Here is a 12,579-nt window from a genome sequence, read left to right on the forward strand (position 1 = left end):
GGGTTTTTTCCCCCCATGGCTGGGTCCACACTGGCGCTCCCTTCCCTCTTTGATCAACAGCTTTCCTGAAAGACTTGTTCAGAAAGGCTTCACCAAATTGACCAGACAGGGACGTGTCTCCCTCTTCAAATTTCTAGCACTCCTTCACAGGATGGTACAATGGTTTGAGATGGAAGGGACCTTAAAGAGCATCTCATTCCACCCCCTGCCATGGGTAGAGACACTTTCTACCAGTCCAGGCTGCCGCAAGCTCCTTCCAGGCTGGCCCCGAACACTTCAAGGGATGGGGCAGCCAGAGCTTCTCTGGGCAACCTGTGCCAGGGCCTCACCGCCGTCACAAGAAAGAATCTCCTTGACCTTCCTCCAGCCTTCGTCTCGGGCCGAGATAAGAGCGGGATGCCTGGAGCCAGGGCGGCTCCGGGGCCGGGGCTCGGCGGGCGCTCCCCGCCTGCTCTCGGCGGAAGAGAGCGGCGGCCCGGGCTCGGATCGGCCAGGGCCCGCCCCCGGCACCACATGATGCCGCCTCTCCTTCCTGCCGCCCCCGTCCCGGCGAGAGAGGGGAAGTGCCTGCGCTCGGCTCCCCGCCCCGCCGCGGGGAACGCGGGGCAGCAGCGCGGGGCTGGCCATGGCGGGCCTGGGGATGCTGCTGCTCCTGCTGGGCGCCGCGCCGGCCCCGGGCAGCGCCTTCAACCTGGACGTGGAGAGCCCGGCCGTCTACTCGGGCCCGCCGGGCAGCTACTTCGGCTTCGCCGTGGACTTCTTCGCCCCCGACCCGTTCTCGTAAGTGCGCGTCCCGCCCCGGCCCGCCGTGCCCCGCCGAGCCGCTCCCGGGGCGCCGGAGCCGGGGCGGCGGTGTCGCGGGGAGAGAGGCGGGCGGAGGGTGGGGAGCAGCCCCCCGCTCCCTCGGCAGCCCAGCCGCCGGTCCCGGGCGGGCCGGGGCGGCTCTCGGAGGGGACGCGGCTTTGCTCGGGCCCCGGAGCGGGGATGGAGCCGGCGGCTGCCCCCGGCGGTCCCCAGCAAGGAGCGCTCCGCATCCCAGCCCCGGCTCTGATTCCCCGGCCGGGAGCCAGAGCCCATCCCGGGCGGCTCCGCTGGGACGTGATCCTTGCGCTGCGGCGTTCTCCGCACAGCCTGCTCTCAGGCAAATAATGGTGCCGATAAATACGGCGTGGAAAGATGTAGTTAGCGTCTTCTGGTTCCTGGAGCCGTGTGCCGGGACATTTCAGAAGATCTGCTGTTCTCTCTTTGGGTGTGCTCTCTTTGCGGGAGTGCTGTGTTTGAGTTGTGCCGAGTCTGTGCGAGTCACTCGGCTGCTAATGAGTTTAGAGAAGGAGAAGTTCCATGCAAGCACCCTGCCCGTCTGCTTCCTGGATATATTCCCTTCTCGTGTTAAAGATTAGGCAGCGTGTAGTCGCTGTTGCGTTTCAGACCTTTGAATCCTCGTGTCGCTGACTGCACAGCCTCGGTGTCGCCAGAATGAGCCAGGGTCTGGCTCAGAAATAGGGGCTACAGTAACATCCAGCTTTTGTCACTTTCCCCCCACTCCTCTCTCATCTTAAGAAAGGGCTGTAAGACTGGAAAAGCTGCTGGCTTTCATCCTGCTGAGGGGATATTCTCTCTCCCCCCTCAATCTTTGCTTGTAAAACTTTATAAGCAAGCTGTACAGCTATTGAGCAAGTCTTTCTGCAGCACGTCATCTAGCCTTGTTTGCATTTTTTATTGCCTACATATATTAGAAGCCATCCTGTCTTAACTTGCACATGTTGCACCATCTTTCTCTGTTATCTTAATCCTGTAAGTCTTGGTACTAAAAGAAAAAAGCTTCTATTTTTGTCCCACCATTTATTTTTAAGTCAGCATGTGTGGCTGCATAGTTATCAAGAGACTGGTAAATGGATGTAATAAACTTTCTTCCTTGCTTTCTGATAAGGAATTATGTGACCCAACTCTCCATGAAATCACTATTTGGAACCTCTCCATTATTTTTCTAAGAACTATTGACCTCAAAGTGCACTGCTGTAAAAGAAAACAATGTGGTTGTCAGGCAGCATGAAAAACTTCTGTAAATTTATAAGCGAATTCTCACCGCATTTTTTTTGCCATCACTAAAAGTTTGTTTGTACCTGCTAAACTAAACACCTTATTTTACATTGAAGTTCTTAATTGAACCAAGTAGGAATGCAACTTCTACAGGAACAGTGGTGTTAAAGTCCCTTTCTAGTGGTTTAAATTTTACATCTATGATATTTTGCCTCCTGAAACAGCCAGAAATGCTCGTATGCGGTGTCCAGGCATATGGGGTGGTGGTTTCTACACCTTTCTTTTTGCTTTGGTGAGCTTCTGTTTATCACCTGTTCTATACACAGTACCAGAGACTAAGTCAGTTTCACTGGGCTGAATCTATTTGGATTGTCTAGCCTGACAACAAAGGCATGATATTAGTTCCTGAATGCTCAAGCTGCTGTTTCACGGTCTATTTTGACCTGCTGGATGCCAAACTGAAGCGTATTTAGAAGTCCAGTAGGAAAGTTCTGTTCCAGGAGTGGAAGTGGTGGCTGTGTGGTGCCTGAGAGTGGGCTCAGCTTTCACAGAACACAGCTCCATGACAACTGAAACAGGTTTCTCATAGACCCTCTGTTTCAGAGGAGTTGCACTTGATAGTCCAGGATGCTCCTCCATGGGAGCCCCAGTTTCTTTGCTGGCCATGGAAAGCCCTGGAAAGGGGCTGTTCCTGTGGGCACACCAGAGGTGCCAGAACACTCCCAGTCTTGCCCCAGCATTAGGATGGGGTGGATGGCTCAGGAACATGATTTAGGAAATCAGCAGTATCAAAGCATAGCTGGTGTATTCCCATGGAAATACAATTGTCCCTCTATTCCCTCTTTCCCAAAGTATGTGGATTAGAGGCTTCTTGTATTTGGATAATTTGCATATTGTTACAAGAGCTTTGACAAAATCTGCTTGCTTGGTCTTCTGATGATAAAAATGAATTTATTTATTTGGGGAAAAGACCTTTGTGCACCCACATAATGATTCCTTTATTTGTAATCTTTTTAATAAACTTCATCACAAATATTAGCTTAAGAAACATTTAAAATATATAGTTAGAATGGGAATGATTAAATCTTTTAAAGGAGTGTTTCATTTGGGGGACTTCTCAAAAGTCAGGGGTATAAGAATAAAATGGGAGGTAAGCTACCACTTGTTGAATAGATTGTAATTATAATAATTGATATGTTTCTTTAGTTGGCAATATAATGATTATTTTTAAGCATTTCTGTTCTGACCAGAGAGTTAACTCTAAGTTGATTAAAATGTTTCGAATTCCGGTTCTAGAAATCTAGACAGTCTGTGAATGGCAACTAAGGAAAACAAATGGATTTCCAGCTAGCCTGGATTTTCTATCAGGGTCCATGCTGGGACATTTTTAAGGTTCTGAAAAGTCACACAGGTTGAAAACTGGTAGGTCTTCATGAGAGCTGGGCTTTGAGGAGGTGGTACATGTTTACACCTACACTTATCTCTTTATTAAAAAGGAGCCAGGAGATGACTCTGAAAACCAAGGCAAGTTTGATAAGCCTGGATTTGCCTGCCTGAAGACATTCTCCAACCAGTCCTGCAGCTTGTTTAGCTAACCCAGTTTCCAAACTAGACAGCTGTAATGCCTGACAAGACTTGCTCTTGCAAGCTGTGTTCCCTCTCAAGCAGTCCAAAGGAAAGTGACAGAGCAGTGTGATTCTGGTGCAAGGAAACACTTGATTTTGTCTTCTAAGCATGACTTCATGCTTCCAATTGACTTTCTCAGTCAAGTGTTGATGTGTCAAGTGGGTCTCAGATGTGCTGGGGCTCCTGGAAGGAGCTGGAAGACACCAAGAGCCTTGTTCAGTCTGTTTCTTACTTTGACACTTCTGAATTTTCCCACCTGTGCAGGCACAGTCTGGTGGCAGTTCCTGCTCGGAGGGCACTGAACAAGTGTCTGTAGGAGCAGAGATGCAGAAAAGCATAGCAGATATTAATAAGAAAATGATGAGTGTGCAATGAATGTGGTGAGGATTCATTAACATGCAGATCTGTGGCTGAGAGTGGCTGGCACTTGGAGACTGTTTTTACAAGAGCACTTGCTCAGGCAGGGCTGACTCATCACATTCGGTTCATGCTGAGCTCCGAGTGCACTACTGCTTTGTTTAGACATTGTTTCCTTTTTTGACTGACTTCCTTGAATTACCCTTACTCACCAAATTAACCAGAAATGATGCCAGCTGACGGCTTTTGTAAGGCACAGAAGTACACAATTTCCTGTTCTGCTGTACATGTACGTATTTTTGAAAGGAAAAAAAGAAGAATATAGAATGTGTTTCTCTCATGTAAAAAATAATCCTAAGGTGGCCTGGATACTTTAAATTTATCATATCTTTTTTTTTTCTCTCTCCTTTTGGTAAATGGGATCTTTTTTTTGTATGCTTTTGCATGCAGAAAACCTAATATGACTTTTTCTGTAACTGAGAGTAGTTTGGTTTAGATTAGAGTAGGCAAGATCATTGCTTTATTAACTCTTCAGGTGCCATAAAGTTATAACAGCTGTGCCTTAGGTGTTGAAACCTTTGTTTTGCTTCTTCTTTTTCCTGCAGGACATTTCTCCTGGTGGGAGCTCCGAAAGCAAACACTACCCAGCACAACATCGTAGAAGGAGGGCAGGTGCTCAAATGTAACTGGAACTCAAACAGGAACTGCCAGCCCATTATATTTGATCCCACAGGTAACGTGTGAGTCACTGTGGGGGAGATGGAATGTCTCTGCTCTAATGCTGCTCTGGGGAAGCAGAAAGGACTCAGGTCCCTGTGGGATTTTTTTCATGGTCAGTGTGAATGCAGCTGTTTTTTGACTGGTAACTAGTCAAGGCTTGCTAGTGCTTTCCTTTTCCTCTCATCTCTTTTAGAGTTCTGTTGTCCTTGGTATGTACTGAAAGCCTGAGTGAGCAAACATTATTCTTCTTGTGTTTTAACCTATTTATATTTCTCCTCTGTACTTTCCAGCAATCCTAAAACATTTGGCAACCTAATTTTCAATGAACCCTGAGGGGTTCTCCTCCTATTAAGAATGTGTCATATGAGGAAAGATACTTTTCAACATCAGCAAAGGTGGTATGGGCTGAAATACCCAGAAGTTTCATCTGAAACCAGGAATATGAACTAAAAATTGTGGAAAAACATATTTTTTAATTTTTTTCCCCTCAGATATATCTCCACAGTGTTTTTGACTTCTATGACAACTGCACTCACGTGCCTCTGGTCATAGGCATTCCTTACCCATTTCTGAAGCACAGAGGAGCTCAGCAGCATCAGTGTGGACACGAAATATTTCAGTCATTCTTCATGCTCTGGTGCACCCAGTGATTTCCACAGGCTGTGGCAGGTCATGAGAATGCACTCGGTGCTGAATCCTGTTTTCCACAGCATGTTTCAGGGCAGCAGAAAATCCTCCCCATGTCACAGGAGGGGATTAACAAGACCCATGTGGTAGGGCAGAGGAAACACCTGTGCCTTGAAGGTCTAGTTGGTTGTAATTCATTCTTGCCCCTGCCAGTATTTTGACTTGGCAGCCTAAAAGTTGCTAGGTTGATGCAGCCTTTTTAAATCATATGCAATAGAGTGGAAAAGCCCATCTTCTTATTGCATTGTAAAAGTATGCCACAAAACGTTATTGGTGTTCAGATTTCTGAAATCTTCATATCTTTTTGTGAAAATCACTATGCTACCAATTCCATTGCAAAAAACAAACACAAAAAAAAAGTATGAAATGGCACCCACAAACCCCAAGTCATTATCATTCCTTCACTCATTTCTCATTCTCTCATATCATTCTATAGGAGCATATCTGCCAGATTACTAAAAGTCTCTAATAAGCTGCAAAGTCTGCATCAGTATCAAGGCAGCAGAAACAGATTATAACTATCTTTTTGTTGTTGTTCTCCGGGCTTATTGTTTACTGGAGTACAAGTGTACTTTTTGTTAGTTTGGGTACTCTGCAGAAAGAATCTCGATGTCCCTAGTTAACAATCGTCATTAATATCATAGCCAAAAAACTTCTGCTGGGGAAAGATGAGCCACACGTATTCTAGACACATCTTCCAATGAGAATTAAAGTGCATTTATGAGTTTATGCTGTAAATATTTGCAGTAGGCTTTTCCATGTGTCAGGTAGAGTTGTTAGAGGCCACACTGCTTTGCTATGTGTCTGTGCTCCTGGGTAAACAGGCAGTGTTTTGCTCATCATTTGCCTTTTAGGAACAGGCATGTTAATTGCTTGAAATTTAACAGTAAAAATTGCAGGTCATAATGGCTTAAGAGGCTTTCTTTCAGGCATGCTTTAAGTCACTCCAGCTTCGAGGCAGTGAAGGGGGGAATAAGGCATTTGTCAATTATTCTCCTGGTGAAAAGGGGCATTGTGTTTCAGCTTGATAAAATAATAAATGCACTGAGACAAGAAAGAAGATGTCTTTTTCTTTGTGCATAACACAATGCTGGATTCCCTGTGTTCTGGTGACAAAGTCACTGCCAATACTGTAAGCCCCTGCTCCTGCCTGCCCCTGCCTGGTTAGGGAACAGGGCTGAGGGAAGACTCGTGACCCACTTTGGGGAAACTGGAAGTGGAAGATCTGACCACAAACTTGTGGTGCTGATGCAAAGGGGCTTTTTGTAGATGACTAAATGCCTCTGCAGGAATCCAGGCTCATCCATCTGCTTATCATTTGTGCAATACCACTTATAACTCCAGAGGTATTGCTTAGCCCTGCGATACAAGGCAGATTTTTTATTCCCTCACAGATTTACTGGAAAAAACAGGTTCTGCATCATGACTTAGATGTATTTCTTCAGAGTTATTTTCCAATTGCTTACAGCCAGTGAGAAATCTGACCTGTGAAAATAATGAGAATGCTTGTACTTGTGGCTTTCCTGTTTGCCTGTCGACACCAAACTCTGTATGTGGGGTTGGATGCCCCATAATTAACAGAAGTCATGACCCTGTTCCTGCTCCTGCCCTGTTCTGCCAGACAGCACAGCTGGAAAGGCCAGAGCAGGCTAAGCAGTGAGAGAGGGCAGGGCAGAGGCCGTGTTCCTGTGCTGGGAACCTGGCAAGGGAATGGAGGAAAGAGCAAGCCTTGTTCTGGCTCTGTAGGATTGCTCTGTAGGTCCCTTTGTCTTGTATCACAAATAAATATTAGAGTAGGGTTTTACAGAGGTCTGGCACAGACCTCTGTAAACATGCAAGGTTTTTTCCTCTATATGTTGTTCTATTATTATTAATTAGGACTATTGCTTCTTAAACATTCCTTGTCCTTTATTTAAGTTTCTTTGCAGCTTTATGGGCCCATCTGTACAAAGGTCATGCTGAGCTCACTGGCTGGACAGGGCTGGGTTTTATTTTCTACCTCTTGCTTTTGGCTTTAACATTGTATTTGCACAGCAGTGTGGTCATTTATGTGATCAAATGCCATGGCTCTTCCATAGCCCAGGAAGGAAGGTGCCAGCTGCTGGAGGATAATCTTTGGAAGAGTTGTTCCAGCCCTGCTGTTGCAGCAGCATCTTACTTGCACTTACCCCAGCTGCTCTCGAGGAAAGAGATAAATCATTAAGCTGATAGTTCCTGTACTACAGAATTTACTATTTTGTTTATTCCTTTCTGTGGGTGACCTTTCTGACTTTCTGACTTTCCTTTCTGACTCAGCTCTATCAGCATGGGAGTTGGGCACTAGGAGTCCATTTGTGCAATGTCATTTATGTAGCTCTCATGATGAAATTACACGAATTTCCCTCTTTTTCATGCCCTTCCCACCAGCCTGTAACATAAAACCAAAATCCAGCAAAAGCAGTTAAAATTTTTAAACATCTGGCTGAAAAAGCAATGTTCTTTCACAGCATATTTTCTCATTTAAAACAGCAATGTATTTCATGGGATCACAGAATGGTTTGGGTTGAAAGGGACCTTAAAGATGATCTAATTCCCACTTCCTGCCATGGGCAGGGAGAATATGTGACAGGGAATGTCCCTTTGTCCTGGATCTTTCAGCACAGTGGTTATACTCACTAAAAATAAGCTGGGGAATATTCTGTCTGTGTGTGTCTGAGAGTTTCTGTGCACATTATAGTAATTGCTTTTGACATTCTGGTATATATGGTGGCTTTGGAAGGCAAAATGTTTATATGGCACATTAACACTTCCCAAATGTAAAGATGCTTCACAGTGGAGCTTCTCAGCCTTTTAGCAGTGACATCAGTTGGCTTTGATTTAACACAGTTATGACTGTGTGAAAGTGGCATAACAGATGTGTGTGGCAGAATCTGCCCTGAAGTTCAGGGTGCACATGGCTGTGCTGCATGTGCTTGTGTCACGGGGCTACAAATTGGATATTTTTTTTAAAACTGGCTTTCTAATGTCATCAGACAAGTGTTTCAGGCTGGCTTCTGCTCTTAGGAGCACATAAAGGTGGTAGGTTAAGAAGGACCCAAGCACCAGAGCAAGCTTCCTCACCTGCACGTTCTGTTGGTCTTATTGCAAAACTGAAATATGAAGCAGGGCTGCTGTTACTTTAACAGGTTATCCTCCAAGTCTAGCTAGAAACAGGTCTGATTTTAACACTTTTTTAACCCTATTCCTGTTTACCTTGTTAATTTAGCAGTGAACCTACCTCTGTCAAAAACCAAAAATTTCTGTTATTGGTTTTCTTCTTTATCTTGACTTCTTTCTACACGTGACAAAGCACTACAATTTCAATTCAACTGTTATGCAAAATACTTGGAATTTTCCCCCTCTGTCCCAGTAAACTTTCAGACTTTCAGAATGTGTAGGATGCCCTATTTTTCAGGACAAGCACTGAAGGGAAATTATATTCTCAGGATAGCATATTCTTCAAAATTGTCATAAGCACAAGCAATGATAATAAATCCTTTCCTCTGCAAGATGTTTTTCATTGCACATTCAAATTAACAGAAATCACAGGTTATAGCTCAAGGGAAATATTTATCTTCATTCATTCTTATCTCTTTTCCACACTGCATAATTTTGTGACCAAAAACTTAGGTGATTTTTTGTTTAAATCCATAGAACTAAGGGAATGCTCTGAATTTTGTGAAGAAATTATCCAGGAAAGCAAGCTGTGGAAAAACTGCTTTTACACCTGGCTGAGCCCTTTCTACCAGACTGACCAGAGACGTGGTTCCTCTCTTAAAAAGCTTAACACTTTGCTTTTTCTGCTGGCTGCTTAGAAACTTTTTCCAGGAAAAACATATTTCTTGTGGGTAAATCATGAAGGGAGTGCACTTAATACAGCAGCCCATTTTCTGTTTCTGATCAGTTCTGAGACCAAAGTCCAAACCCATTTGTTTTAAACATGTATCAGTTCCCTCTCCTTTTTTTCATCTTCACAGACTGGCACAGCAAATTTTTCATAGATAGTACCAGATATTTCCAACAGTGTTTCCATAATCTTCCTCAGGAAAAATATTCTTGGAAAGTTAAAGGGTATTCCACAAGTTAAATTTATTTTGTGTAGTTGTCCGTTTTCTGAGTATAAAATTAAACATTTTTTTTTTCTGTGAAACAGGAGGATCAGAAGTTCACTGAGCCAGACAACAAAACCAGTGGCCAAATGTGCTTTTCATTATTTTTTTAAATTTTAATTCTGTTCTTGCTCTGACTACCCCATTTTTCCACCTGGAAAGTACCTGGTGAGACACAGATTTTCAGGAAAATCAACACATCATTTTTACTTATGTGTTTTACAGTTAGGCATGCATGGAATGGCAGGGTTGATACATTTAGCTAATTGTCTGACATCTAGATAAGTACCTCCATTATTTGCCCCTGGAATTTTAGAGGATCATTCTCAGTTCTCATTTCACAAACAAACAAAAAAATTATTCAGAGACCCATGTAACCAGTTGGAGTTAATCAGGCTATACACATGACAAATTAATATAAACCAAAAGTTCCCTATGTGCTTGTTTTCCAAAAAGAAACAATCTTCATAATTATTTATATTATTTTGTTTTTCTTATTGGGGTCCTAGCTTGTCATCAGTCAAGAACAGTGGGGAGTGGGTTGGTTGAAATAGCATTTCCTCATGTGTCTATGGCTTTTCATAAAAGTTTAACCAAATTATTTTATTACCTGCTGCTTTTTAAAAGAGAACTTTAATAGAGAAATGTATCTGCTGCAGTACAAGATGCTTGAAACTGTAGCTCTTTATGTCAACACCAGAAAGTGCAGTCCTGAGAGACTGCCCCGAGAGCTGCTGCATTTAGAATCATCTGATGAAATGCAGACAGCTCTACAAACTGTTACAAAGGAAAATATGCTCACAAAACCAATTTGAACTTCTATGCTAATGAGTTGCAGATTTCTTGAGCAGATTTCGTGTTTAGCCCAGGAAGATTTGCTTGTTCAGACAATGGATTGTTTTGCTTTTCTGAGACCTGTGGTAAACCAGGGATGCATGGCTGAGTGGTCATTCCTTCTCTGGGGAAAGCTTTCCCTATTGCTTGCATTCTCTGTGACAGATCCCAAAATTCAGGACTGGGGAGACTTACAGAAGCTGTTGAATACTAGAAACTAGGAGGATCTCAAATGTTTTCTGCTCAGTGTGGTGTATTTTTACTGTTTTGGGAAAATAGTTCAGTGTGCCCTCTGCCTGGAGAAAGTTTTATCACTGACATTCCTACTCTCCCTCCTCTTTCCCCTTCCCATGTTTTGATGCAACAAAGTAATTTTAGAGAAACTGTTTGTTCTTAAATGCTTCTGGATACAATACTTTGGAGACTGGATATTTTGTTTTGTGCTAAAAGAGGAGGAGGAGACTTTTGCAAATGAGCTGCCCTTGTAAAGAACTCTCCTGATTCCTCCTTATGTTTGCAGATTTGTTTTTTTCTGTCCCCCAAGTGGGTGATTCTAGACAATAGGAGGCTTTGTTTGGAAGCCTAAACCACCAGTTTGGCATGGCTGGATCTAAATGTGACCTATTTAGCTTGAAGTGGGTATTTTAACTGCCTCGGGCAGCTTTGAGCTGCAGCATTGCACCGGGTACGATCTGCTGGTGTTGAAGTTATGGCTGGAGTGGGTACCATGAGCTTACATTTCCCTTCTGGAGATTCTGATCATTTGTGCAAAGCAGTCAACTGTTCAAAACTCCACCATTTCCACTTACAAAATAAAGAAGTGTGGGATAGGTCGGTATTCTTTGAAAATAGCTTGCTTTAGCAAAGTACTCCTTTATTTTTGGCCGATTGCTTTATTGGTATCACCATGGAACCCACAGGGGAATTTCAATCTCAAAGGCCATTGATTTAGTCAACAATAAAGCAATAAATCTTGTGAAGACCATTAATTGATTAGGAGTGAAATGGATTGATTTTTATCTGGCTACATCTCTCATTAGCCCGGTCCCCCTGACGTTTGGTTGTTATCCTTATGCTCACGCTGGGTAAGCGAAGCGTGCCTTGGGCTCTGGGAGCTGCTCTGAATGCAGAAGAATGTACTGAGGCTCCTCTGCACGCTCTTAGAGCTGACAGCAGAGAACTGCTCGTGTTTTTGTGATTAGGTAGCCTCCTGCATGAGTACTCTTGGCTCTGTATGTGGCTGGATCACAGGGGTATGACGAGTTGGAAAAATGAAAAAGGCGGCTCGCTTATATTAGGCAAGGGAAAAGTTGCTTTAGTTCCAGCACCGCCCGGAGAAAAAGGCAGGATTCATACCTCAGAAAGGGAAGGGGAATAGTGGGAAGGTCTGTATTCCCATCTCCCTGAGTCATTGCAAAACACTGTGGCTAAAGCAAGGTTGCTAAAGCATCGGCTGCCTCCCAGCATGGGGAGTTTCAAGTTTCAAGTGAAGATAAACTTGTGTTCACTTGCTCCTGCTTTGTCAACTGAGCTTGAAATCACTCAGATTTTGGTTGTAATGATAGATGAAAGATACTTTACACTGTATAGAGTTCTCCTATTATGAAAAGAGGGCTCTTGCATATATTATAGCTTTGTCTTTCTTTTGGCTAGCTGCATAGTTTCCTTTTACCTAGCAGGGAAACTTGGTTTAATTTAAATCGGCATAGTTACCAAGAGGTTTATTTTAACGAGAGGTCTGTGAATTCAGTGACTATTTATATTTTGCAACTTCTTAAGTGTTCCCAGTACGGTGACACTGAACCAGGTTTCATCAGAGTTCAGTTCCTCTTGACTCACGATCATCTCTGTTCAGTCTGGCTGCAGATGGGGGCAAATGTTTGAGTTCAGTTTGCTCATTACCATAAAAACAGGCGGGCTGCAAGTTACAACTGGATCCACTTACTCAGCAGCAGGACTTTCCTAGTAAATCCTTTGTTCCTGCAACTGATAACATTTACCTTGGGAAAAGAAGGTGCCAGCTATCTGAAGGTGATAGTTAAAAGAAATCCATCACTGAAAAAAAACTTTTGATCTTTTTATTATATTTGGAAGATGGATTTATTTTCTTTTTCTGCAATTTCTACCCAGCATCTCTCCACATTAGTTTTCATTTATGAATTAAAATTCTGTGGAATGTAGTAAAGAG

General features: G+C 43.6%; 1 protein-coding gene across 1 annotated transcript in view; it reads left to right on the top strand.

Moving 5' to 3' along the window:
• Positions 1–488: 488 nt before the first annotated feature.
• ITGAV (integrin subunit alpha V) overlaps positions 489–12,579 on the top strand; it is a 45,307-nt gene continuing 33,216 nt past the window's right edge. Inside the window, exons 1-2 of the mRNA XM_086898332.1 lie at positions 489–780; positions 4,629–4,756. Of these exons, the coding sequence (XP_086754458.1) occupies positions 626–780; positions 4,629–4,756 (283 nt within the window). The 5' untranslated portion in view covers positions 489–625. The remainder of the gene's footprint in view (positions 781–4,628; positions 4,757–12,579) is intronic.

Source organism: Cyanistes caeruleus, chromosome 7 (assembly GCF_971803275.1).
Source record: "Cyanistes caeruleus chromosome 7, bCyaCae1.hap1.1, whole genome shotgun sequence".
NCBI classification, from domain to species: Eukaryota; Metazoa; Chordata; class Aves; order Passeriformes; family Paridae; genus Cyanistes; species Cyanistes caeruleus.